Source organism: Quercus robur, chromosome 2 (assembly GCF_932294415.1).
Source record: "Quercus robur chromosome 2, dhQueRobu3.1, whole genome shotgun sequence".
NCBI lineage: Eukaryota > Viridiplantae > Streptophyta > Magnoliopsida > Fagales > Fagaceae > Quercus > Quercus robur.
Window position 1 is genome coordinate 96,450,727 of NC_065535.1, and position 27,565 is coordinate 96,478,291.

Here is a 27,565-nt window from a genome sequence, read left to right on the forward strand (position 1 = left end):
ACATAAACATGCAAATGTATCCATGATTAAAATTAATAAAATATTATTGTTGAGGAAATTTATTAAAATAAAAAATATAATGTTTTTTATAAAAATAAAAAAACTTATTAAAAGATGATATATGAATTGGTACTTTCCAATTGGTTAAGAGAAAGGAAGTATAAATAACTAAGCATGAGAATTAGAGGGAAAATTAGGGGGTTTTGAAAGAGTAAAGCATCAAAGAGTTTGTTTCACTAATTATGGCTTCTTTAAGATTGAATCAGCATATACTACAAGGTGAGACTTAGGGCCCGTTTAGTAGAGCATCTTAATCACATATTTTCAATTTTTAAACAACATTACTCGCATTTTTACACACTTTTTCACCCACAAATATTTCAGAAAAATACAAACAACATTATTCAAACTACTCTACCAAACGGGTCCTTAATTTCTTCAAATTTTCGGGTATTTTTTTTGCTAACCTAAAATTTTCGAGTTAAAAATTATAATTTGAAGTAAACTCATGAAAATTATATATAGAGTTTATTTTCAAATTGGTTGAATAAAAATCCTCATAAAAACTACATGACAACTTGACAATTCAAATTATCATTCATGTGTACTTTTAGTCACGTGATCTATTTAATAAACCATGACTTGTTTAAATAATTTAAAGAGTATTGTGATTTAAAACACATGGTTGGTTTTATGAATCATTACATAATGAGTTTTCTATACTAATTTTGGAAAAAACTTTTTAGTATCCGCATAGTGATTTTACTAAGGTCGGGGTTCCTATGGCTATGGTCGATATTTGTATACTTAAATAATAATGATAATAATAAAAAGAAAAAAAAATCTTTCATTGATACAGGGTTAGGTAATTTTTTTTTTAAAAGGGAGTTTCAATCTATAACGTCTGCTCCTGATAATAGCTCTTTATCATCAAACCAAAATACCAATTAGTTTTTTGTATAGGCGGAGATTGAATCCTAAATCTCTTATTCAATCATCAGAGGCTTTACCAGTTGAGTTAACTGGAACCCACAAGGTTAGGTAATTAGGTTGCAAACATTAAGCCATAGTGACTCTGACATGTAAGAAAGAAGAAACTAGCATCCATGAAACAAAACAATATGGACGTTGCCACCATAAAATTAATTGACGGGAAAAGCATACTCGTGATAATTCATTTGTCATTACTTGAATAAAAAGTAAAAACACTGATTTTTATTTTGACCATGCTACCAAGATAGAATTCTGGCTTCAAATGGGGAGGGAAAAAAAAGTATCACAGTCGCAAACTTTAATGGACTATATTAGTCTGGGGCTTACCATATATTAGTCTGGGGCTTACCAGAAACCAAAACACACTATATATTTTTTCACAAATAGCTAAGCTCTAAACGCCATAGCTGCTACAAGAGGAGTATGAGGCTATGAGCAGAGCAAATAGACTGCAGTCCATGGATGCCTCAGCTTAAGATTAGATACTATCAATGACATTGAACCAATGAGCTTTGCATAAGGCAATGCACACACTAATTTTGACCATGGAATATTTCAAGTGCTCAGCAATCCCGTATGTCAATTGGAACAAAAATTTCTTCCAAATAACTTGGACAACTGTTGCTCCACTCCAATGCTTCCCACCAACTCCTCTCACCCTTTATCTTCTTCAAGTCTTGACTAGATATTTCATCAATTAATGGATTCTTAAGATCTGGACAATTATAAAAACTCAACCATTCTAACTTCGGAGCAATGTATAAACCACTAGAGATGCTAACTAATCCTGGCATGTAATGAAGTGAAATCTTCTTCAAATTTGGAAGAAAATATGAGGTTTTAGGCTCAGCAGAGATTTCACAGCTTACTATGCTTTTGATGGAGGGACAGTCTTCAACTTTGAGCTCTTCTAAGTTGCATAGGTTATCAAGTAACTCTTGTGTGAAAATAGTGGTCAACTGGGGACATGTGCGCAATGTCAAGGACTTGAGAGGAAATAACGAATTCTTCTGTACTGACCCTTCCCATATGCTCCTTAAATTCTTCATATAATATATATGAAGGTATTCAAGTGATCCTAGAACAATTCTTTCAGCACCATATGAATCAGATACTATTTTACTGGTATCATCTTCTTTATCAGCATCTGCTTCATCTACAATCACTTGGACCTCATTACATTCCCCCATGACACAGCATTTTAGTTGCTCCATATTTCTAAGCCCAAAATCGGATAGCTTCTTAACAGTCGCATGCCTGTCCAAGAAAAATGCCACTGCATGTTGGAGTACCTTCTTAATATCTCCAGGGACACCCACACCGTTTATGTATTTCAAACATTTCTCCCATCGTTCCAGCTCAAACTCAACATCACATGGGACTCGAGACATAACGCGCTTAGCATGGCGACCAACAGTAAATCTGAAATGAGACAGCTTTAGGCTATTCCACTGAAAGTGCCTCAAAAGTTCCACCCTTGGAAAATAAAATTTAAGAGTTTCCAACCTCTTTAAGGTACATACTTCAGTAACAATATCTTCCACACGTGCATCCCACCGCTCGTCATCTGGATTCACATCAATATTCAACTCCTCTAACAGAGACAATGCAGAAATTACCCCACAAGGAACCACTGCATTTGATTGCATGACTTTCTTGCCATTACTAATATATCCATAAAATGAAACTTCCAAGCATTTTAGATTAGTTAACTCCTTAATCTCCATAGGTAAATCCATAATCTTTGCCCCTTCAAGATCAATAACCTCAAGTTGCTTGAGATCTCCAACTTTTGGCGACAACGTCATGAGACGATGACAATTATTTAGAAACAGTCTTTTGAGGCTTACCAATTTGATAATGGAATCAGGCAATGACTTGATACTAGTCCTGGATAAGTTCAGGATTTGAAGGGCTGGCATGTGATCAAAAAATGACGGAGGAATCATTCTCAATTTGTAGTTTCTGGGAAGGAACAGAGCTGACAGATTGGGACACCTTGGATTCTCAGGTAAAATGGACAACTCGTTGTCCATCAAGTAAATCTCTTTGGCGTTCTTCCAATCCTCATCCTTTGGCGGCATAGTTAATCCTAAACCACTCTGCATAAGAAAAAATCCACGTTGCTCACTTGCTTCAGATTTCATCTCAACGTCTTCAATCTGAGATTGTATCAGCCCACTAGATTTAAGGATATTTACTGCATTGATATCAAACAACACTCTTTGAGGTTTCAGAGTACTTGATGCTTGCAGTTGCATATCCTCAACCTGTATAACATCTGGTTGTCTTGTTTGTGAAGCGTCATTACCCATTTCTTCAATTTCAAATTTCTTTTGTTCACTTGAATCAGTCATCTTAACTTCTTCGATATCAATCTCCATACCATGATGCTCTGACGCTATTTCATTTTCACTTGTTTCTTCTGCAAAATAATAATATTAAAAATAAATAAAATTCTTTTATTTTTTCATGACAGAAAACAAAAGGGGCTCATTAAGACTCTTATATGATATGGAAACTTAGGCTTTTCTTCTTTTTAATTCTTTATATTTTTTAAATTATCAAAAAAAAAAAAAAAAAAACTTTTGGAGAGAGGAGAATCAATAATGGTTTCCTTTCTCGAAACCCACTTCTCCTACCTGTATTGTGTGATAAATAGATCAAAATAGAAAGAGACAGCATAGATTTGTTATTGGTTTAGACAAACAAAACAAACATCCGACAGAACTCAACACAAAAAAGATTGAAAATTTTCTAATTCTTGTTCTACTTGCCTGGACTCTTGATTGGCAAAACCAAGGATATTACACCAGTTGACTGTGGAGGAGCTAGTCGAGCTTCAGCTTGAGCAGGTGCTGGCACTGGTGGAGATGGATCAATTGTAGAGACTGAGCCCTGACTTGGCTTCCAAGAAAGATTGTGACCTTGCCAATGAAGTTGCAGATTCGGTTCCCTCTTAAACCCTTTCTTGCAAATTTCACAAACAAATTCATTCGTCGCCAATTGAGTCTTTGGAGACAGAGCAACCACCTCCACATCTAGATCTGTCAAAAAATCAAAAACCCAAAAAACAAGTCAAAAACAAAAAAGTTCTAAAATTTGAGACTCAAAACTCATATGGGTTTGTTTATAATTCTTTAATGTTAACTGGCATTCCAAGAAGGCATTGGTTTTTCTTAGTGGTTGGCTTTAGAGGTTGACTTTGATTGCCAGAGGAAGAGACACTGGCTTCCCCTGAAGCTGTTGAGGAATTATCTAAGTCAACTAGCATGGATACTCAGAAATTTTTGCTAGGGTTTTCTTTGGAACTATAATATGCTAGAAAAAAAAAAAAAAAAAAAAAAAAAAAAAAAAAAAAAAAAAAAAAAAAAAGAAGGAATATATATCAAGGACAGTTTTATGACTCATTTTTCATTGATCTTGAATTAGAGTATTTGTTTCAGTAGCTAAGATAAGACTTGTTGCTCAAAGTTATCATTTTTCTTGACCCATTTTGAAAATCTATGTTCCCTCTACCCAAGCAATATGTTGCAGGTTCAAGTCAATTAATCAATCTCTCCAAAAATTGGAGGTAGGGCTGTCCACCAACCAGGTCTCCTAACCCCACATAAGTGAAATCCTTGTGTGGTGACTTTAAATGATTGCAATTAAACTCAAATGATTATGACAAGAAACAAAGTAAATAGGAGTGAAATGAGTTAAGAATAAGACAAAACATATATGGAAAGAACCAACTTGTAGGAATGAAATCCATATCAAGAGGAACAAACTGCAACATCATCCATAAGACAAATAAAACAATGGGTTAGGTGTTCTAGAAGGGAATACCTTTCTCATGTTCCTCATCAGCTAATTTTGTATCAAAATATTCTTGCTGCTCTAGTTCCCTCTTTGCTTGTTTAGCATCATTTAGTTTCTTCAATGTTCCTGGGATGCAATGCTCTAAGAGAGCTTTCTGGAAGGTCTCAATAGCAGGTTCATAGTCCTTTGAGTGTTTTGCCATTTTCACCAGGGCAGTTCCTTTCCTACTCAAAGTTATTACAATCATCTTAGAGCCTGATTTAAGTTGTCTTCCCCTTTCAACAACCTCGTCACAATCTTTAATACATTCATCATACTGAAAAAACAATAATATAAGAACTTGGATCAGAGTGTAGTTGAAAAAATATATAAATGCAAATATCAAACATTTGAATACAGTAAGTAATGATGCAAGACAAGCTAATATACCAATTTTTATGTAGGATCTTTAGGAGTTAAACACTAAATTAGGGTTCTTGATGTGATCATGAATGGTTTCTTTTTTTGATAAGTAATGATATTTTATTTAAGAGGCTACTTCATGTTCACAATGATGAGCACAATGTAATCTAAAAGAACTACAAAAGAATCATACGCAAGAGTGAAGTGAATATATGAAACCTAATAAGGAAATTCTACAAGTAAGAGCCCACACATGAGCCCAATCAAACAGAGTACAAACCAATGTTTGTAACTAAGCCATTGACCATTCTACATTTTTGAATCAAACAGAGATACAGACCAATGTTTGTAACTAAGCCATTGATCATTCTATATTGTCAAAAATACGACTATTTCTCTCCTTCCACACAGAGACGGACCTAGGCTTGGGTTGGGTGGGCCCAAGTTTTGGAAAAAAAACTCTTAGTATGTGTGTACACAAAAAAATTTCAATTTGCCCCAAAATATGCAAAAGTATATGTTTTATTCTATCCCCTTTGCCCAGTTGCCTGAAGAATATGTAAGGTTGAATTTATTCAACAATCTAATTGGCTTTATTCCGTGCCAAATTTGCTTGTAATTCAGCATTTAGTAACCCTGTATTTAGGTGGGTTTGATGTAAGGGTAGTGAGTGAGATAGAGTGAAGTTTGCTCAAGAGTGTGCAAGAAAACAGAGACTCGCGGCTGGGACTCGCGGGTGGACTTGCGGCTGCAAGCCGCCAGAAGCAGCACACGTGCCAAGCATGTTGGAAGATGAACAGTCATGCTAGCTGGAGTACTACAGGACAAAACAGGACAACTGGCCATACAGTTAACTCGCGACTGGATCTCACGACTTGGTCAAGCCGCGAGCCACCCCTGTTTTGTAAAACCTGACGTTTCACATTCCTCTCCCACTCCAGTATAAATACCCCTTTTACCCACGATTGAAAGAGAGTTTCCAGAGAGAATTTTGAGAGAGAAACCCTAAAGAAAAACCAGATTGCTTCACCCACAATCTCTACCTTAGAGTCTCTTCAAATTCCTCAACTCTTTTTCTCTCCATTGTCAAATCCTTGAGAGGCATTATACCAAACCTGGTTCTCACCATCATCATCACTGTGAGACAGTTGTTTGGATTTCTGGGAAGCAGTTAGGAAGGAGCCAATCTTCATTGGTTGATGCTACGGTCTAGTAGCGGAATCCGGGAAGCTAGAAAAGAAAAAGGTTCGACGCAACCTCGTTGGAGCAAGAAGCTTGGAGGGCTTAGGTGCACTGGGTAGATTAGGCTTGGAGGGTCTATTGCTGTCCTTATATCCCAACTGTATTTTCTAGTGGATTGATTACCGCTTGGAGGGCGGCGGAGAGGTTTTTCGCCGAGGACTTCGGTTTCCTCTTCGATAACACCTCGCGTGTTGTCTTTGTGTTTGCATCTTCCTTCCTCTCTATCTTTGCCTTTATTTTATCTGCTATGGTTTTATTTTGTTATGGCTTAGATAGTTGTTTAACCAATTTCATATTATAGCATGTGTTAATGAAAGTTCAAAAACGTGTACAAAAACACTTTTGAACGTTTAGACCCCCAAAAACCAATATAACCAACACAAGCAATATGTCAAACAACTAGTGTGCGGAAACTTAACATACGCTATAATATGGAATTGATTAAACTACTATCTAAGCCATAACAAAATAAACCACAGCAGATAATGTAAAGGCAGAGATAGAGAGGAAGGAAGATGCAAATACAGAGATAACACCAGATATGTTATCGAAGAGGAAACCGAAGACCTCGGCGAAAAACCTCTCCGCCGCCCTCCAAGCGGTAATCAATCCACTAGAAAATACAGTTGGGATACAAGGACAGCAATAGACCCTCCAAGCCTAATCTACCCAATGCACCTAAGCCCTCCAAGCTTCTTGCTCCAACGAGGTTGCGCCGAACCTTTTTCTTTTCCGTAGCATCAACCAATGAAGATTGGCTCCTTCCTAACTGCTTCCCAGAACTCCAAACGTCTGTCTCACAGAGATGATAATGGTGAGAACCAGGTTTGGTATAATGCCTCTCAAGGATTTGACAATGGAGAGGAAGAGAGTGAGGGAATTTGATGAGACTCTAAGGTAGAGATTGTGGGTGAAACAATCTGGTTTTTCTTTAGGGTTTCTCTCTCAAAATTCTCTCTGGAAGCCCTCTTTCAATCGTGGGTTAAAAGGGTATTTATACTGGAGTGAAGAGGAATGCGAAACGTCAGGTTTTTTCCAAAACAGGGGTGGCTCGCGGCTTGACCTCGCGGCTTGACCAAGTCACAAGATCCAGTCGCGAGTTAACCGTATGGCCAGTTGTCCTGTTTTGTCCTGTAGTGCTCCAGCTAGCATGACTGTTCATCTTCCAGCATGCTTGGCACGTGTGCATCTTCTGGCGGGTTGAAGCCGCGAGTCCACCCGCGAGTCCCAGCCGCGACACTCTGTTTTCTTGCACACTCTTAAGCAATCTTCACTCTATCTCACTCACTACCCTTACAACAATCCCACCTAAATACAGGGTTTCTAAATGCTGAATTACAAGCAAATTTGGCACGGAATAAAGCCAATTAGATGGTTGAATAAATTCAACCTTACAATCTCCCCCTTTGGCTATTCCGTGACAAAACCCTAAAACAGACTCTAGACTTAACATGTGAGTTAGGAACAGTTGAACAAAACTCACTCACACCTAACTTTAGAGGCTGTGAAGCACTTGAATCATATGAACATAAACTCCTGAAACACAACAATACACCATGATCATTGTAAGCAAAAAAATATAAATGCATATGAAACAGGCAGAATGTGATCAAGCAAAGATGTAGTTAATACACAAACCATGGCTTGATCAACCAAGTGAACACCACAAGGTAGTGATCACAGTGCTCATTCACACTTGGAATGAACACAAGGACATACAAGTTAACAAGCACAAGGCAAGACACTTGTATGCTCAACACTCAACCAATGCATAGCACACAAGGCATATGCATCTAGGAACAATCCTACAAGGGCACAAGAGTGACAGTACATAAACGAAAATGCAGAACATTTAGATTAAAGTACTGATTTCAACATAGCATAAAGGTTGCACTTAAGCATGGTACATACCATAAAGCCTACAAACTGTGCATAAAACAATAACCCTAAAAGCTTACATATGCATATGGGTACAAACACATTATATTGAATAAAAACTTAAACAATATAAACTAAAAGTGCTTAAAATTTCTCCCCTTCAAAGTGATGAGAAGCTGTGATGCACTTGGAATCATATATATACTTGTACCCTGAAACACTTACACAAAACACATTAGACCCTCAAGGTAAAGCAAGTAATAAATGACAAGTATAATATAACAAGTATAGAAATGACTACAATGATCACATAGCAAAGCAAATGATCATCTGAACATGCATTCAATGAAGCATAATAACATAGGGATATATGCATGTCCAAAGCACAAACATGATGCAATGAGAACACCAAAGCATAACACAAAGCACCATAAAGCCAACAAGAAAACAAACAGAACAAGGTTTTCTAGTTAACACAATGTCTTCTCCCCCTTGGTATATGCATCTCCCCTATGGAATATCTCTCCCCCTACAAATGTGCATGAGAAATAGAATTTCTCCCCCTAAGGATGTGCACAAGAGTCATATAGAAATGACAAAATACTCCGAAACATTCTCTAGAGTATACTCTCCCCCTTTTTGTCAGGAATAGACAAAGGGTCAAGAAGAAACGAGGGCAAGATATGAAGTAATGAACAATGATAATGATGCATGAGGGATGTGAGATGAATGAGAAAATGAAGCTCAAAAGTAACATGCTACAAAGCATAAGGTAGACATGACAAGCTAGGATGAAACAGCAAGGTCAAGACCAATGCATGACAAGGGTAGCAAAGGTGTGTGCAAGAGGTGGCTAAGTGCAATGCATGACCAATGCATGAAAAAATGCACATGTGGGGTAAGGTGTGTTAAAAACACAACCAATGAACCAAACATGTTCCTAGTGAGGAAACATGAGAAACCCCAAAGTTTGGTACTCATCGGAGTCCAAACAAGCGAGAAAATGCCTAAGAGACATTTTATCAAACACCTAGCATGCACACTATGAACAATAATGTGAAACAATGCATGAACATCATGAAATTCACCCTTAATACATGTTCTAATTGCCACAAGGGGCCAACATCCAATGCAAATCAACAAAATAAACCAATTCCATGAAAAAAAATTTGACAAAAATTAAGTTTTCCCAACCCCTATGATAAAAATCCCAACCAAGAGCACAAAACTCTCCAAAACATAATCCAAGGATCAAAAATAATGAAAAAAATTTATAATTACCTTAGAAATGTTAATGGAATGAAAAACAATTCAAATTGGTTGGATTTTGATGTAAAAATATTGAAAGAGGGGTTTTAGAGAGGATGGGAGAGGTTTAAAACAAGTTTCCCACAAAAAGCCCTTTAAAAAGCTGTTTCTGGGCATTTCGCGACTGGGCGAGTCGCGAGGTTCAGTCGCGAGCAAGCCGCGAGCCGCGAGTTTCAGCAGCGAAAATTTTCGCGAGTCGCGAGTGAGCCGCGAGCAAGCCGCGAGTGAGTCGCCAAAAGCTTCTGGATGAGCTCGCGACTGGGGTTTCGCGACTGGCGAGTCGCCAGCTGAGCCGCGAAAAACTCTGACACCTGTTTTTCAATTCAGAACATGTTTAAACATTGAAAAACAAAGTAAGCACTAAACATAAACACAAAAAGTGATAAAAATCACTTCCAAAAACATATAAAATGATCAAAAATCTTTTTAGATTAATCCATATAAGATTGAGCACACACACATCACATTTAGACAAGTACAATCTAACAAATGAATAAGACATTCATTGAACATTAGGCATGTGTGTTGTGTGTGTGTATCAAATGTGGAATAGTCCTTAGTCTAGAGTGAAGCTTCAATGATCAATTCAATCAAGTCATACACAACTAGTGCTAAGTCAAGTGGTCTATCTCAATTATAGAAATGAGCATATATGACCTCCCACAAGAAAATGATTACATATGATGAAGCTTTTCATTTGGCTTCTTTACAATTCATAACATTTGATCATTTTGAATCAAAACATCTCATTTTGAGATTGATGCCTGAAATTTGTGATATTTCAATTTGATGAACAAGCCTTTGGCTTTTTGGGCATCATACAATTTCATTTAAGTCGCTTTCCCTTTTTCCTAGTCGAATACTAGTATGTGCGACGACTTTTGCAGCTCATTATCTCTTTTCATTTTGAGATTTACATTTATTGAGCTCTTTAAGCAATAAAAATAAAAGAGTGGGAAGAGATATAAGCACAAGTCTACGCATGTATCAAAACCAACATGACTATTGACAAATCATTCATGACAAGCTTGAAGATCGATTTACAACAATCACACAAAGATGTTAAGATTTTTCCCACAAAGATATAAGTGCAAAAACTAATAAGCTAAGCTCGTAAATGCACAAAGCCATTTGTACAAAGGTACAAGGCCAAACTCACATGTGATATGTGCTCAAACATATACGATCAAACTTTTTGAATTTTTCACTTTTTATGTGGTTTTGGATTTTTTGCTCACACAAAACTGAAATATAAAAGTAAGATCAAAAACAAAACAATGCATACAAATAAATGCAAGATGCACAAAATGCATGATGATATGACATTTAATGCAAGAAGGGTCTTACAAAGATCGAAAGAATTAGATCAAGGACCAAAAAGAGCACAAGCTCAACCATATGAACCCTTCCTTATCCAAAAGGAACGATTGTTTGGAATGAGTGTCTCAAGAGAAGTGAGATGAGGGTTGGAAGAATGAGAACCGGAGATGCACATAGTCAAGGAGTTAAGAGCATTAAACATTTTCTTTAACAACATGCTATTTTCACTCAAAACCGGTTTACTCTTTTTAGCACTTCCAAAAAGCTCAAGTTTCTCTTTTCTTTTGATTCTTTTAAAAGCATGAAACTTAGAGCAATGAGGTCTTAGATGACCAAAGGCACCACAATGGTGGCAAACAATGTGTTTAGGTCTACTAGGCTTTTTGGGAAGAGATCTAGCAACAAAGGTTTGTTCTCTTTTTAACTTGGGGCATTGGGGTCTTATGTGACCAATCACACCACAATGGTGGCAAGTTGGAACAAACTTAGATCCATCCAAAGCTTTAGGTTGAGACCTAAACAGAGGCTTTGACTTAACAGCCTTTCTCTCCACCTTTTGATTTCTTTTATGTGGAGGAATGTACACCGATTTGTCCTTTACGGTAGAACACACACTAGGCACAAAATCGGGTACCACAACATGATTGCAACACATATTTTCATCCTTTTTAACAGTAGGTTCAGCAATCAAACACTTGGCATGCATCTTAAGAGATTCATTTTCACATTTAAGATCATCAACAAGTTTGTTAGACAAAACAAGTTTAGCATCCAAGTCCATATTCAAACGTTCAAACTCTTTCAGCTTTTCAAGAGAAATTTCAACAAGTTTTTTATATTTCTCAACCAATTTGTTGGATTCATTGAGCTTAGCAATCAAATCATCCTTTTCACAAAATAACTTGCTCAAATTCTTTTGAAACTTCTTAGCATTTTTCTTCAAGAGTTTGTCAACAACACCCATGGATTCAAATAACATGTCATCACACTTATGAGGATTAACACTCATAGAGGCATTTTCACAAACATGTGGCATGTTACATTCATCACCAACCAAATCATGCAAAGAGGCATACAAAGCACAATCCATGGCAAATAAACACAAGGGGTCAAGGATCACACCTAGGTATTTAAACCATAACAAGTGTACCCGCTCTGATACCAATTGAAAGTTCAAAAACGTGTACAAAAACACTTTTGAATGTTTAGACCCCCAAAAACCAATACAACCAACACAAGCAATATGTCAAACAACTAGTGTGCGGAAACTTAACATATGCTATAATATGGAATTGATTAAACTACTATCTAAGCCATAACAAAATAAACCACAGCAGATAATGTAAAGGCAGAGATAGAGAGGAAGGAAGATGCAAACACAGAGATAACACCAGATATGTTATCGAAGAGGAAACCGAAGACCTCGGCGAAAAACCTCTCCGCCGCCCTCCAAGCGGTAATCAATCCACTAGAAAATACAGTTGGGATACAAGGACAACAATAGACCCTCCAAGCCTAATCTACCCAATGCACCTAAGCCCTCCAAGCTTCTTGCTCCAACGAGGTTGCGCCGAACCTTTTTCTTTTCTAGCTTTCCGGATTCCGCTACTACACCGTAGCATCAACCAATGAAGATTGGCTCCTTCCTAACTGCTTCCCAGAACTCCAAACGTCTGTCTCACAGAGATGATAATGGTGAGAACCAGGTTTGGTATAATGCCTCTCAAGGATTTGACAATGGAGAGGAAGAGAGTGAGGGAATTTGATGAGACTCTAAGGTAGAGATTGTGGGTGAAACAATCTAGTTTTTCTTTAGGGTTTCTCTCTCAAAATTCTCTCTGGAAGCCCTCTTTCAATCGTGGGTTAAAAGGGTATTTATACTGGAGTGAAGAGGAATGCGAAACGTCAGGTTTTTTCCAAAACAGGGGTGGCTCGCGGCTTGACCAAGTCGCAAGATCCAGTCGCGAGTTAACCGTATGGCCAGTTGTCCTGTTTTGTCCTGTAGTGCTCCAGCTAGCATGACTGTTCATCTTCCAGCATGCTTGGCACGTGTGCATCTTCTGGCGGGTTGAAGCCGCGAGTCCACCCGCGAGTCCCAGCCGCGACACTCTGTTTTCTTGCACACTCTTGAGCAATCTTCACTCTATCTCACTCACTACCCTTACAACAATCCCACCTAAATACAGGGTTTCTAAATGCTGAATTACAAGCAAATTTGGTACGGAATAAAGCCAATTAGATGGTTGAATAAATTCAACCTTACAGTTAAGTTTCCGCACACTTGTTGTTTGACATATTGCTTGATTTGGTTAAGTTGTATTTTGGGGGTCTAAACGTTCAAAGGTGTTTTGTACACGTTTTTGAACTTTCAATTGGTATCAGAGCGGGTACACTGCTGTTGGTTTCATTACCATTGTGTGATCCTTGACTCCCTTTTGAGATGGATAGGTCTCAATCCCTAAATGCACCTCCATATTTTGATGGTAGTAATTATGCTTTTTGGAAGATTCGTATGAGAGCTTTTCTGTGTTCTATTGATGAATCCGTTTGGGATGCTGTTGAGATTGGTTGGACCAAACCTGAGGCAGCCAAATCCACATGGGATAAGGTAGCACTTGCTGCATCTAATGCTAACAGTAAAGCACTCAATGCTATTTTCTGTGGTGTGTCTCCAGATGAATTTCACAGGATTTCTCACATTACCATTGCCAAAGAAGCATGGGAGATTCTGGAAACAACTTATGAAGGCACGAAGAAAGTGAAAGACACCAAGTTACAAATGCTGACCACTCGGTTTGAGGAGCTCAAAATGAGTGAGGATGAGTCTTTTGACTCTTTCTATGGGAAGCTAAATGAAGTGGTTGTCAGTAAGTTCAACTTGGGGGAGAAAACGGAGGACTCAAAGATTGTAAGGAAGATCCTTCGATCATTGCCGGAAAGTTTTCGTGCTAAAGTGACAGCAATTGAAGAGAGCAAGGACCTTGATGACACCAAAGTACAGGAGCTGGTTGGTTCTCTGCAGACTTATGAGATGTCGCTGCCCAATCAACGGAAGAATAAATCTCTTGCTCTAAAGACCATTAATGAGAAGGTGGAAGATCAAGACTCATCGGGAGAAGATGTGGTTGACAAAGATGTAGCCTACCTTGTCAAAAATTTCAGAAAGTTTTTGAAATTCAAAAATAATGGCAAATTTGATGATAAAAGAAAATTCCAAAGTTCTGGAAGGGAGAAGAGGGATTTCAAAAAGAAAGATGGAAAAGAATCCCAACCCACACAAGGTGTCACTTGTTGTGAATGTAACGGGCATGGACACTTTAAGAAGGAATGTCCAAATTATTTGAAATCGAAAGGCAAGGTGTATGCCACGACCTTGAGTGACTTAGATTCGTCTGACTCAAAATCTGAAGAGAGCTGTGATGGAGAAGGGAACTATTCAGCTTTTATGACTATTGCTCATGTTGAGTCTTTGGATGAGTTGAATCTGCTTGTACGAGACCTTGGAGAACATAGTGATGATGAATCACTAGGAATTGTTGAAGAATCAGAAGCTGAAGAAGAAGAAAGCACAGCAAATCTTCAAAAGAATTATAACTCACTCTTGGAGAAGTCGGGTGAGTACACAAGGGTGGCCAAGGCTGCTGTGAGAAAAATGAAGAAGGCTGAGGAGGACTACAAAAGTCTCCTAATTCGATATAGGGAGGCCAAATGTGAGATAGAAACACTGAATGGTGAGTTGTCAGAAGCTTACACAAAAGTGAGATTTCTTGAGAATGAGGTTGTGCAAGCGAATGCTAAAATAGAGAGGGTCACCACCAAGAAGCTAGATGATGTTATATCATCTCAAAAGAGCTTTTCAGACAAATCCGGATTGGGATATACCGGAGGAAGTAGTTCATCTGGAAATGTCACTAAAGAAGTGAAGTTTGTAAAGGCCAAAGATCCAGTTGTAGCTGACCTTACTGGTGAGAAGCTTGAGGTGGAGGAGAAGAAGAATGTGGTGAACCAACGGATGCTGAATTCCCGTAATCAGTCTGTGGGCAGGTCTGAATCTCGTGCCAAGTCACGTCCATGACCACAAAGAGGTCCTAGAGGAACTTATGTGTGCCATTATTGCGGACTTCAAGGGCATACTCGACCAAATTGCCAAAAGCTGAGAACAAAGAACAGTGCAACTCCTCAAAGGTCAGGAGGACCCAGAAATGATAGGAGAATTTGGGCAGGTGATCAATCTAGAGATCAAAATGGAGATCCAGGAATGATGAACGTGATGAAGATGATTGGTGCATTCACCAACTGCTTAGAAAGCTTCTCACGAAGGTTTGAAAGCCCTAACTCCCGTACCCAATCCTATAAGGAAATCACCCCAAACGCAAGTGACGTGCGGGTGAAAAAGGGTACTCATGCATAAGCATTACAACATGTCCATGCATTAATACTTCCTATGCTTTGTGACTATGTTTGTTTGGTAAGCTTGCTGTTTTGTTTGCTTGTCTACTTGTGAATATTTTTAATTTTGTTTTATCAATCTTTTTGTTTCTTGTGTCAAAAATCCAAAAATCACATAAAAATTAGAAAATCAAAAAGCTTGATTGACTTTGTTGAGTTTTGTCTCAAAACTTGTTTTGCCTTGTACCTTTGTGCTAATGGCTTTGTGCATTTTCGAGCATTGCTTGTTTTCATGCACTCATATCACTGTGGGAAAAATCTTGAAATCTATGTGATTGTTGTAAATAGATCTTCAAACTTGTCATGAATGATTAGTGAATGGTTATGTTGATCTTGAGACATGCATAGACTTGTGTCTATATATCTTCCCACTTTTTATTTTTATTTTGCTAAAAAGAGCTCACCAAATGTAAATCTCCAAATGAAAAGAGATATTGAGCTGCAAAAGCCTGTCGCACATTCTAGTATTTGACTAGGAAAAAGGGTAAGCGACCTCATATTAAAGTGAATGTTTATTCAAAAGGCCAAAGGCCTGTTCTTTAAAGTGAAATGTCATATATCACTCTCACAATGAGAGATGATTGCCTCAAAAAGATCAAAAAGATCAAATGTTATGACTAAAAGTGGAGTAAAATGTAAAGCTCCAAGTTATGTTATCAAGTTGTGTGGGAGGTCATATATACATATTTCTATAATTGAGATGGGTCACATGATCTAGTGCTAATTGTGTATGCCTTGGTTGAATTGATCATTGAAGCTTCACATTAGACAAAGGACTATCTCATTGTTGATATCCACACACAACACACAAGTTTATGTTCAATAAATGCCATATTCATTTGTGTGATTATACTTGATGAAATGTGTTATCACATGCTCAATCTTTGTTAATTCAAGCACAAAAAGATTTTTGAGTGTTTTAGGTGTTTTTGGAAAGTATTTTATTTGAAAAATCTGAAAATTTCAAAAATCCTGTTTTTGCCCTGTTTTGGCGGCTCAGTCGCGGGTATGTCAAGTCGCGAGCCTCAGTCGCATCCTCGCTGGTCATTTTTGGCGACTTGTTCGCGAGTGAAAGGTCCAGTCGCGAGGTTCACTCAGAGATTTTCGCGGCTGACTCACTCGCGGGTAGACCTTCCAGTCGCGAAAAACACTTAGAAAAATTTTTCAAAATTTTGTTCTTGAGTGCTTTGGCGGTTTGAGCTGGCGACTGTGTGGCGACTTAATCAAGTCGCGAAAATCGCGTGTTTTGCAGAAACAGGAGCAGTTTTTAAACTTTTTTCAGTTTTCCCTCGAACTTTTGTGACTGTTCATCTTCTCTCTAAACTATCTCCCTCCCAAACTCTCCGTGCTCCCATTTCCAATCTCCATTGTTGCATTCCTGTAGCTCAAAATCGTCAAGTTTCAGGTATGGGTTTTCAGTTTTGCACCCTTTTATACTTGATTTTGTGCTTTTCCCTTTGATTTTTCGCATATGTTTGTGTTTTAGAAATGGGTTTGTGTTTCGGTTTTTACTCCTTGTTCATGCTTAGCTTGCGAATGTTGCTGCTAGTATTTGATGTGATCTTAGTTGTTTCCTTACTGCTCTTCATCTTGTGCTTAGCTAAGTGTTACTTTTATTTTAATCTGAACTTTGAGCTGTTGAGTTGTTTCTATCTGTTCATTTTGAGGTTGTGAGGTTTTACTGTGCTAAATATGCATGTTTTATTGTGTTAATCTGTTGGGAGCTTCTGTTAGTCTCATAATACTGATTGTGTGTCATGTAATTTTTTTTTCATTATATGTCTAAATGACATATATCTGCCTTTAGGATAGTTTTTCCATGTTGTTCATGTGGTTCCTATCTTAGGCTTGGTTTATCCATGTGATTGATTAAGTAGCTTATTGTTTAAGTGTTCAAAGTTAATTTGTATGAATGATATCTCTTTGTTAATTACATGGTACTGACTGGTTCTGCACATATATTGTTCTATGCTGTTGTGGCCTTTTCTGATTGTTCACAGATGGCTCCCTCACCTCAGAAGAAGAAATCTACTGCAAAGAAGGCTGACAAAAGATTAAAGATGGATTCTAAACTGTTTAGGTCAGTTCACCACTTTGAGAGATACAAGGATAACTTCTTGAATGCAGGAATCATTCAAGAAAGATTTGTTGATTTGGAGGACTTAAGACAAACTTTTATTCCCAGCTGTTTTGAAGGAAGAGGATGGGAAAAGCTTCTGAGTGGTTTCCCTGTTGTGTGTGAACCCTTAATTAGGGAATTTTACTCAAATGCTGTGATAAAGGAAAATGAATTAAGTTGCTGGGTGAGAGGTAAAGAATTTGTCTTGGATGCTCATGTCATAGATGATGCATTAGGGCTTGAAGGATTAGATGATGAAGAATTTATCAATTACAAGGATAGGAGTGTTTCTATTGAAACAGTTCAACAAAGGATAGGTGGGCAGAGAGAAGGAAAATGTTTGAATACCACTGCCTTTTCAGTGGACATGAGGTGCCTTACAATAATCATGATGTTTAACCTCTATCCCATTAAGAAATTGACTACAATCAATTGTGCTAGAGCAGTTTTTCTGATGGATCTCAAAGAAAAGAATTTCATAGACATAAGTTCCCACATTTATGACACCATTGTGGATGAGACTAGAACAACCTCTAGGCCTAAATTGATCTTTCCCAGTTTACTAATGAGGATTTTTAGAAGGAAGGGTGTTCCAATCCCTCAAGACATCAGTCCCATGTCCACACCCTCTGCAATTAACAAGCTTACCTGCAAAAGGATAAGTGTTAGGCTTCTAGGAGAAGAAGATGAAGGTGATGAAGGAGAGGCTGTCCCAATGGAGACTGAAGCAGAGGCAGCAGGGCATGCATCAACCTCAACACCTAGGAGGAGTGGCAAAAGACACAGAGCTTCAACTTCTGCAGATACACCTCCAGATGCTTTCCAAATCATTCTGGAAAGACTTGATGGGATCAGGGCAATCCAAACTGAGCACTCTGACAGGATGAGAGCCATGCAAGACCAGATTGATGTCTTGGCTGCTAAACTTGACAGCATCACCACTCAGCATAACCAGTGACCCTTTGGCCATTCCTGTCAAAAAGGGGGAGAAGTTCCTTGATGATTGAGAAGCAGAAAAGCAGCTCTTAAGGGGGAGTTGCCAAAATCAGAAACTTTGTTTATATATGTTTATGTTTTGGGTACTTTTAGTGTTTTTATGGTTTTGATACACTGTGTTTTGGTGTATAGCTGTTCCTAACTCATAACTTATACTCTTGGTTTAAACTTTAATATATTTTGATGATGTTATTCAGGATGTTATTGGTTTGTACCCATGTGCTTTTGTAAGCTTTTAAGGTTAATGTTTTATGCATAGTTTGTAGGCTTTATGGTATGTACCTTGCTTAATGCAGCCTTTATGCTATGTTGAAATCAGTACTTTAATCTAAATGTTCTACATTTTGTTTCATGTACTGTCACTCTTGTGCCCTTGTAGGATTGTTCCTAGATGCATATGCCTTGTGTGTTATGCATTGGTTGAGTGTTGAGCATACAAGTGTCTTGCTTTGTGCTTGTTAACTTGTCTGTCCTTGTGTTCATTCCAAGTGTGAATGAGCATTGTGATCACTACCTTGTGGTGTTCACTTGGTTGATCAAGCCATGGTTTGTTTATTAACTCCATCTTTGCTTGATCACATATTGCCTGTTTCATATGCATTTATAACTTTCTGCTTACAATGATCATGGTGTATTGTTGTGTTTCAGGAGCATTATGTTCATATGATTCAAGTGCTTCACAGCTTCTAGAGTTAGGTGTGAGTGAGTTTTGTTCAACTGTTCCCAACTCACATGTTAAGTCTAGAGTCTGTTTTAGGGTTTTGTCACGGAATAGCCAAAGGGGGAGATTGTAAGGTTGAATTTATTCAACCATCTAATTGGCTTTATTCCGTGCCAAATTTGCTTGTAATTCAACATTTAGTAATCCTGTATTTAGGTGGGTTTGATGTAAGGGTAGTAAGTGAGATAGAGTGAAGTTTGCTCAAGAGTATGCAAGAAAACAGAGACTCGCGGCTGGGACTCGCGGGTGGACTCGCGGCTGTAAGCCGCCAGAAGCAGCACACGTGCCAAGCATGCTGGAAGATGAACAGTCATGCTAGCTGGAGCACTACAGGACAAAACAGGACAACTGGCCATACGGTTAACTCGCGACTGGATCTCGCGACTTGGTCAAGCCGCGAGGTCAAGCCGCGAGCCACCCCTGTTTTGTAAAACCTGACGTTTCACATTCCTCTCCCACTCCAGTATAAATACCCCTTTTACCCACGATTGAAAGAGAGCTTCCAGAGAGAATTTTGAGAAAGAAACCCTAAAGAAAAACCAGATTGCTTCACCCACAATCTCTACCTTAGAGTCTCTTCAAATTCCTCAACTCTCTTCCTCTCCATTGTCAAATCCTTGAGAGGCATTATACCAAACCTGGTTCTCACCATCATCATCACTGTGAGACAGTTGTTTGAATTTCTGGGAAGCAGTTAGGAAGGAGCCAATCTTCATTGGTTGATGCTACGGTCTAGTAGCGGAATCCGGGAAGCTAGAAAAGAAAAAGGTTCGGCGCAACCTCGTTGGAGCAAGAAGCTTGGAGGGCTTAGGTGCACTGGGTAGATTAGGTTTGGAGGGTCTATTGCTGTCCTTGTATCCCAACTGTATTTTCTAGTGGATTGATTACCGCTTGGAGGGCGGCGGAGAGGTTTTTCGCCGAGGACTTCGGTTTCCTCTTCGATACCACATCGCGTGTTGTCTTTATGTTTGCATCTTCCTTCCTCTCTATCTTTGCCTTTATTTTATCTGCTGTGGTTTTATTTTGTTATGGCTTAGATAGTTGTTTAACCAATTTCATATTATAGCATGTGTTAAGTTTCCGCACACTTGTTGTTTGACATATTGCTTGATTTGGTTAAGTTGTATTTTGGGGGTCTAAACGTTCAAAGGTGTTTTGTACACGTTTTTGAACTTTCAGAATAATTACAATAACCTCTGGATAATAACAAAAAAAGGCATAAATCTGGACTAAAGAAACCCAATTACCCAAAAAAAATATGAATTGGCCCATGAAATCCAAAAGTATATGTTTTATTCTATCCTTTTTGCCCAGTTGCTTGAAGAATAATTACAACAACCTCTGGATAATAACAAAAAAAAGGCACAAATCTGGTCTAAAGAAACCCAATTACCCAAAAAAATATGAATTACCTGCAAACAAAGAAACCCAATTGCCCTAAAAATAACATGAATTACTTGTAGACAAACTAATATTGACAACAAAAGTAAAGCACAAATCTGGCATTATCAAATGTATGATTTTCAGTTCACATGATGTGAACTGTGAAGTACTTTTTAAAAAAAATTTAGTTGTGTTTGCTATAATAATAATGTTAATTTTTTTATTAAAAAAAATTATATAATGAGTGTCCTGTAATAAATTGTTTGGTAGTGTTACTTTTTAAGAAGTGAGAGAAATTTGACAATCTTATGTCAAAATATTATTTAAATGGTTAGGTAGATGTAGGATAAATTCCTTATAATTAATTATTGTTGCCTTTTTTTTTTTTAAGATCATGGAAAAATAATGTTCAATTTTTTTTTTATTAAGAAAAATTTAAAATAATTTAGAAGCTCATATTGAAAATTTAGTATTGTCAACATCTAGTTTGATGTCCCAATTTCTAAAATCCATCAAATAAATTTTTGAAAAATCACCATATATAAAATTGGTAATAATTCATCATAAAATAATCTAGAATTACGACGAATATAATTATGCTGTTAATTAACACAATGCAATTGAACAAGCTTATGTTAAGTTTGGTCTATACCAATTTCTTTCTTTATACTTTGGCCCCCCCCATTTCTGAATCTTGGTTCCGTCTCTACTTCCACAGTACCACATCAAACATAATAGAACATAGTTTCAAATATCCAATAAGTGCTTTCTGATACAGGAATACCAAAAAAATTAAAACTAAAATTGAAAGACTGGAAAATAAAGGGATATGACCTAGGACTCTACGAATCAAAGCCAAGTGAGAAAACCACTAGAATTCAACACCTAGGGTGGAACTGAAGTCAGTACTAAACCAAAAGACCATATTTTCCATTCATCAAAATATCAACTATCTCCGAAAGGAGTACAATAGTTTGCTTATAACGGATTGCTAAACCCTAGTACACTAGAAGTGTACTATAGTGGCACAAATCAAGAACCCAAATTACAACGATCAATAAGATTGGGGAGAGAAAAATGCTGCTAGAATTTTATTAAAATCAATCTCACAATTTTTTATTTATTGAATATATAAAGATTCTTTTATAGGCCATTGCCAATATTGCTAGAAAGACTAGAACTCCTACATTACGTTTTGGGAAAATTACACTTTACGATCCTATACTATACCCTACATTATTAAGTTTGCCATTAACTTGGATGGAAAAATATGACATCACGTGAAAAAATCCAATTGCACATCTTCTCAATCCCTTAAAAACAAATGAGAAATTAAACTTTACCACCTTAACTATACTCTTGAATACACTTTGCACCTTAAACTTTGGATTTCCATCCAAGTTAACAACAAACTGACATCAGGTGCAAAGTGTTGTAAGGGTCATAGTTTAGGCTGCAAAACATGCATTTGAAAATTTTAGGGTGCAAAGTATAATATGAGGTATAGTTTAGGGTGGTAAAGTGTAATTTTTCCTAACTTTTTCCTTAAAAGACTATAACTCCTAATTATAACAAAAGGTAATTAAGAACTTCAAAACCAAATTGAAAAAGGACTCAAGATGTAAAAATAAATAAATAAATAAAGAATCATGGGCTTCTAGAAGAACCCAGTCCCAAAAATTTGGAAGTTGCCAAATAGGTAAAACTTTAAAACTTAACCATCAACTTCTAAAAAAAAAAACTTAATACCAGACTCAGCATTAACTAAAGTAGCATATGAAAAATCCAAGAAGGATTTATATACTAGTTACTCATCAGTGCTGACAAGATGATACGATTTAGGTAAGTCAGCAAGTTGGACCTAGCTGAGGTGTATCAAATAGAACTCTCTCTCTCTCTCTCTCTCTCTCTCTCTCTCTCTCTCTCTCTCTCTCTCTCTCTCTCTCTCTCTCTATATGTTGACGTTGTGATAAAGATGGAAATCATACAATATGCCCCAGTGTCCATATCCATATGAACTCCAACTCATCAAACTAAAGAACCAATATGGTAGAAGTCACATATTGCAAAATTCTAACCTTTTCCACTTTCCAGTCTTGGTAACAGCTGCCCACATTAAGAGAACTTTATAACTTCTAAACACAAAGCATACATACCCAACTCTTAAGTTCAGACAACATAATCTAAGGGGCAGTGTGTGTATCCACGTGTGCAATAACACTAAAATAGTGAGTCTAACTCATAATTTCGAAATTAAAACATGATATAAATGTATGATTTTAGTATTATTAAACACTTGTGTGTAATAAGTTTTACCCTTATCTAAGAGAGAGCAACCATGGTGGACCAATCCACTAAGCTGTCACACAAGTCATCAACATAAAGGTTTTAAATTTGGCATATCAAGAAAAACATTGTCAACAAAAGGCAAAAAATTAACAACAAATTAGACCTCCCTATTATTGCTATTCCACATCAAACCCATCTTGTCACAAGTAATCAAACCTAAATAACACCACCAATCTTTATTTTTGAGCCTTTTTGACACTAAGGAAGGAGCAACAGAGTTCAAATTACACACACACATCAGTGAGACATTCATCAACCCGATCAAGTACAACAACATAACTAAATTGAAACCAAAAGCAAACAAAATTACAAGTAAAATAATACCAATGAGCATATATATAAACTCAATTGTAACAAAAAAAAAAAAAAAAAACATATTACAATCAAAATCAGAGGTAAACCAGTCTGGCCAAGAAAATGTTGTAACCAAATTTGTCATACCTGTCCTATTGCCAGATAAGCAACAGCCCGATTCATGAGACACGAAATGTTCCCATCATCCAACTTCATCACCTTAGTATAATGCGCAATTGCAATATCGAAATCATTCTTAGTGTATGCTGCATTGCCCATTTCCTGCTCCTTACATGCCTGCGACTCCCTATCCATCCTCTCATCTGCTGTCAACTCCATCAGATCCAGTTCCTTCGCCAGCTCAATCTCTGCGCTTTTCTTCCTCTCCGGCTGCAGCGACAGCAAAGACGAAGACTGAGGAATCTCTGCATCCACAGAAGTAGGTGTCCAGATGTTGATGTTCAACAAAACCCCAAGCGCTTGTATAACCCTCTTGTCCTTAAGATAGTTATTATGGAGCTCATGCATCATCCTCACAAAATCGTTATTTTGAAGGTAGGCCTGGGTGGTTGGATTCGCTGTGAGCTTGTGCCACATTTTAGGCCACGACAACATGTCTTTGAAGGAAGATAAGACTAAACTAGCTTTGAAAAACATGCGAAGATCAAATTGTTAGCGCCACAGGAAACACACTTTAGTTCTTTTAATTAACTGATAGCTTTTGAGAAGTATGGCTCATAGGTCATCACTGATTATGTAATCACCATACAGCAGGAAAGACAAGCCTACGAAATGAGAATTTAATCTTAACTTATTATAATGATCTCATGGAGAAAATGGGAATAAACCAATTACACAGCATACAAACTACTGGAATTTGGGCAAAGTGCATTCACATGATTAAGAAATAAAAATATTCATACAAGACAACAATATTTAACATGGTTCGCCCAACTCAAAGACATTTTTTTATGTCTTTAATTTCCAATCTTCTAATAAAAGTTTAACTTAAACTATAAGTACCCCTAAAATTAAGAGACAGCCTCACTAACATATTTAACCATATTTTAGGATTGTAAGATTCAGTCCCTTCAATATATATTAAATTTCAAAAATTTAGGAAATAAATTATAAATAGATCACTTTTAAAAAATTGATTGCAAATCAGATGAGACAATCAAAATCAAAAGCTCGTCACACTCCAAATTATATAAATTCCGAAGCTTCATCTTAGAGGTAACGTATTTATACAACCCTCTATTTTCTTGTTCTTGTGCCATTTAACTGGGGCCAAAGTTGATGCGACTCTGTCACTCAATTTATATGATTTTCAAATGTCATGGTGAAATATTCTTCGAATCTACTTGCACCATGCAATCATTGGAACAAAACACCAAAAACAAAAACAAAAACAAAAACAGATGAAGTTACTGTTAGAGATATATGTTAGACATATTAGCCCAATGTAATAGGCCCAAGCCCATTCCTGCTTGTACTAGTAGTCTAGGGTTTAGTCGCCTATATATACTCATGTTAGGGTTCATTGTAACATAGGAGGTTATTGTACTACACTCTCATACAATAAAGATGTAGCCCTTAAGGGATTCCTCTGTGGATGTAGGCCGTAAGGCTGAACCACGTAACCCTCGTGTTCTCAGTGTTCCTCCTCTATACTTCCTCTTCCGCATCTACTCTAGCATACACAACATGATATAACACATCGCGTTGCTAATATTTAACATGGTATCAGAGCCAAATTCCGTTCTTGGCATCAAACAAACATCTCTAGCAAGCAAAGAAGATTCTCACGTGCACACCACCATCAAAAGTCATATGCTTGTCGGCTGGATCTAGACTCCACGGCATCTTGCAGCCACTATGGCTCTCACTGCTGTGTCCAGATCTTAAACCCAAGCAATCAGTGTCTCTCCCTATCAGATCTGTGCACATCAAGCCTTCGCTTGATGAAACCAACAAGACATACGTGCTCCACGGCATATCGCGACCAAAACCCAGAAACCCGACCTCCAATAGCAACCGCACACGCCACCACGCGCGACCAATGGCTCCTGGAACTCTCACACGCGCCGCCGAAGATTCTCGACTCCCAGCTCGGATCTCAGTCACACGCGCCGCCAAGCCGGCCTTGTCGTCCACCGATCCAATTGGCCTGAGAATCTGGTAATCAAACGAGCTCTCACGCGCCACCACGCGCCGCAGTAGCCTCTGGAAAATCTGCCACGCGCCGCCATAGATTCTTGACTTCTAGATCGTCTTCTGGGCGCACGCGCTGCCCTGTTGGCCTCCTCGTCCGCCGATCTACAAAACCTGAAATTATGGGCATCAACCGAGCTTACACGCGCTGCCGCGCGCCTCTCAAGTTTCTGGCTTCTCCCCCATGCGCCGGCATGCCGTCACGCGCCTTCCACTCGCAGGAAAACTGCTGCTAACGTCATCCGATGACGTCATCACTCCACGTCAGCAGCCACGCAAGCTCGTCCACGTCAGCGACACGTCATCAGCCACGTCAGCAGTGTCGTCTCGTCAGCACCACGTCGTTGACCCGGACCACCCGGATCTGACCCGTGAGCACTTTGACTATTGACTTTGACTCTGACCAGTTGACTTTGACTTTGACTTTTGCGTTGACTTTTGACCAAAAGTCAAAATTTCCAAAAGGGCTTATCTTGCTCAGTTTTTCGCGTAGATTCCGATTTTGGCCTCCGTTTCTTCATTTGAAGCTCCGAAATTGGACATTTGGCACATTCTTCATTGTGGTTTCTTCAAAGGCATTCTTCAAGGCATCTCCAAGTGATCTTCTCATGCTTATCCAACCTCAAGCCTTCATCGAGCTTCCGCCTTGAGTCTGAGAGAGGGTGTTAGAGATATATGTTAGACATATTAGCCCAATGTAATAGGCCTAAGCCCATTCCTGCTTGTACTAGTAGTCTAGGGTTTAGTCGCCTATATATACTCATGTTAGGGTTCATTGTAACATAAGAGGTTATTGTACTACACTCTCATACAATAAAGATGTAGCCCTTAAGGGATTCCTCTGTGGATGTAGGTCGTAAGGCTGAACCACGTAACCCTCGTGTTCTCAGTGTTCCTCCTCTATGCTTCCTCTTCCGCATCTACTCTAGCATACACAACATGATATAACACATCGCGTTGCTAATATTTAACAGTTACCACCTTGACGAGGATTGCCATTGCTCCCACATACTTCACTTCTTGTTTGCTTGGTGATTTTTGGTTCCGTTACAGCATATGTCATCCTACACTCCAAGGTAATTTTTTTTTTTTTTTTTATTTCCAAAAATCACAACAAAAAAAATAAAAAATAAAAAGATGAATATGTACAAAGTACAATAATAGGTTGGGAACATGCCTTTTCTTTAGATTTGGCTCATCACCATCACCAACCCTCTCTTCTTCTCTGGTTTCTGCTTCATCACTTTCGTTCTCACTGTCGCTTGGTCCAGTTAACTCAACAACGCATTGTGATCCTTCATCCTCACTGTCACTACTACTTTCTTTTGCAAGCTTAATAGCGAGTTGTTGTTGAGGTTTTGGATGATTATGAGTGCCTCTATAGACAATTTCAGTTATGTGTCCTGCAGGTGAACGCTCAACCTTTTTTTTAACAGGACAATTCGGATATGTACATTTGTAGTAGCTTTTTGGATAGTTACTGCCCTTAACAGGCTTCTGCCCATATTTACGCCACTTGTACCCATCATTTGAATCACATTTCTTTTTCTTACCAGAACTTCTCTCACAATTCACTAACCCGGCTTTGAGCCCCTCATCACAGGGGTCAAACTCAAGTCCTTTCTTATAGGCGGTTACGGCTTCATCGATCTGGCCCAAGCCAAGGTGGGCCGCGCCGAGTTGGCAATAGCCTCTGGACCAATCAGGCTTGAGCTTGACTGCTTTCTCGGCGTTGGCCAAGGCTTCAGAGTACTTGTGGAGGCGAGTGTAGGCGGCGGAGCGGTTTGAGTAGAGGAGGTAGTTGGAGGGACCAATTGACATCGCCGTCGAGAAGTGGCGGACGGCGGTGGAGAAGTCGCCGGTGGAGAAGGCCGCGTAGGCGTTGGCTTTGGCTTGTTCGGCCAAGGCCTGAGATTGAATTTGAGTGCCGCGGAACGAGTGAGGCTTGTTGACTTTCGCATATATGCCGCCGAACAGAAAGTAGGAAATGACTTCGGCTTCTTCGGCAGTGACTTGATAAATCATCATCAAGATGATTTCACACAGAGAATAAATTGAGAATTTTGAATTGAATTTTTTCTCTCTTTTGCTTT

The 27,565-nt window shown here is 38.3% G+C and overlaps 2 protein-coding genes across 3 annotated transcripts; both read right to left on the bottom strand.

The window, feature by feature from the left end:
* Positions 1-1,401: 1,401 nt before the first annotated feature.
* Positions 1,402-26,556, bottom strand: LOC126716055 (uncharacterized). 2 transcript variants are annotated; one of them, XM_050416988.1, is made up of 5 exons: positions 26,454-26,556; positions 23,406-23,902; positions 4,825-5,113; positions 3,771-4,040; positions 1,402-3,418 (listed from the first exon to the last, which is right to left on the bottom strand). In XM_050416988.1, exons 1-5 carry the CDS (start codon positions 26,533-26,535, stop codon positions 1,557-1,559), a joined length of 3,000 nt encoding a protein of 999 aa, XP_050272945.1. In that variant the 5' UTR covers positions 26,536-26,556; the 3' UTR covers positions 1,402-1,556. The 2 variants fall into 2 exon arrangements, with proteins under 2 accessions (XP_050272945.1, XP_050272946.1); XM_050416989.1 differs by having other exon boundaries at positions 23,406-23,893; positions 26,454-26,555.
* LOC126716062 (hsp70-Hsp90 organizing protein 2-like) lies at positions 26,507-27,565 on the bottom strand. The gene has a single exon (XM_050416998.1). The coding sequence runs from the start codon at positions 27,498-27,500 to the stop codon at positions 26,568-26,570; it is 933 nt and encodes a 310-aa protein (XP_050272955.1). The 5' UTR covers positions 27,501-27,565; the 3' UTR covers positions 26,507-26,567.

What these genes read in the sequence shown, in the direction of transcription:
- LOC126716055 (XM_050416988.1), bottom strand. Translation starts at nt 26,535, where the DNA reads ATGACATATGCTGTAACGGAACCAAAAATCACCAAGCAAACAAGAAGT. An exon ending in CAATGGCAATCCTCGTCAAG is followed by an intron (nt 23,903 to 26,453) that starts GTGGTAACTGTT and finishes TGTTTTTCAAAG; the next exon opens with CTAGTTTAGTCTTATCTTCC. An exon ending in TTTGCCAATCAAGAGTCCAG is followed by an intron (nt 3,419 to 3,770) that starts GCAAGTAGAACA and finishes ATTATTTTGCAG; the next exon opens with AAGAAACAAGTGAAAATGAA.
- LOC126716062 (XM_050416998.1), bottom strand. Translation starts at nt 27,500, where the DNA reads ATGATGATTTATCAAGTCACTGCCGAAGAAGCCGAAGTCATTTCCTAC.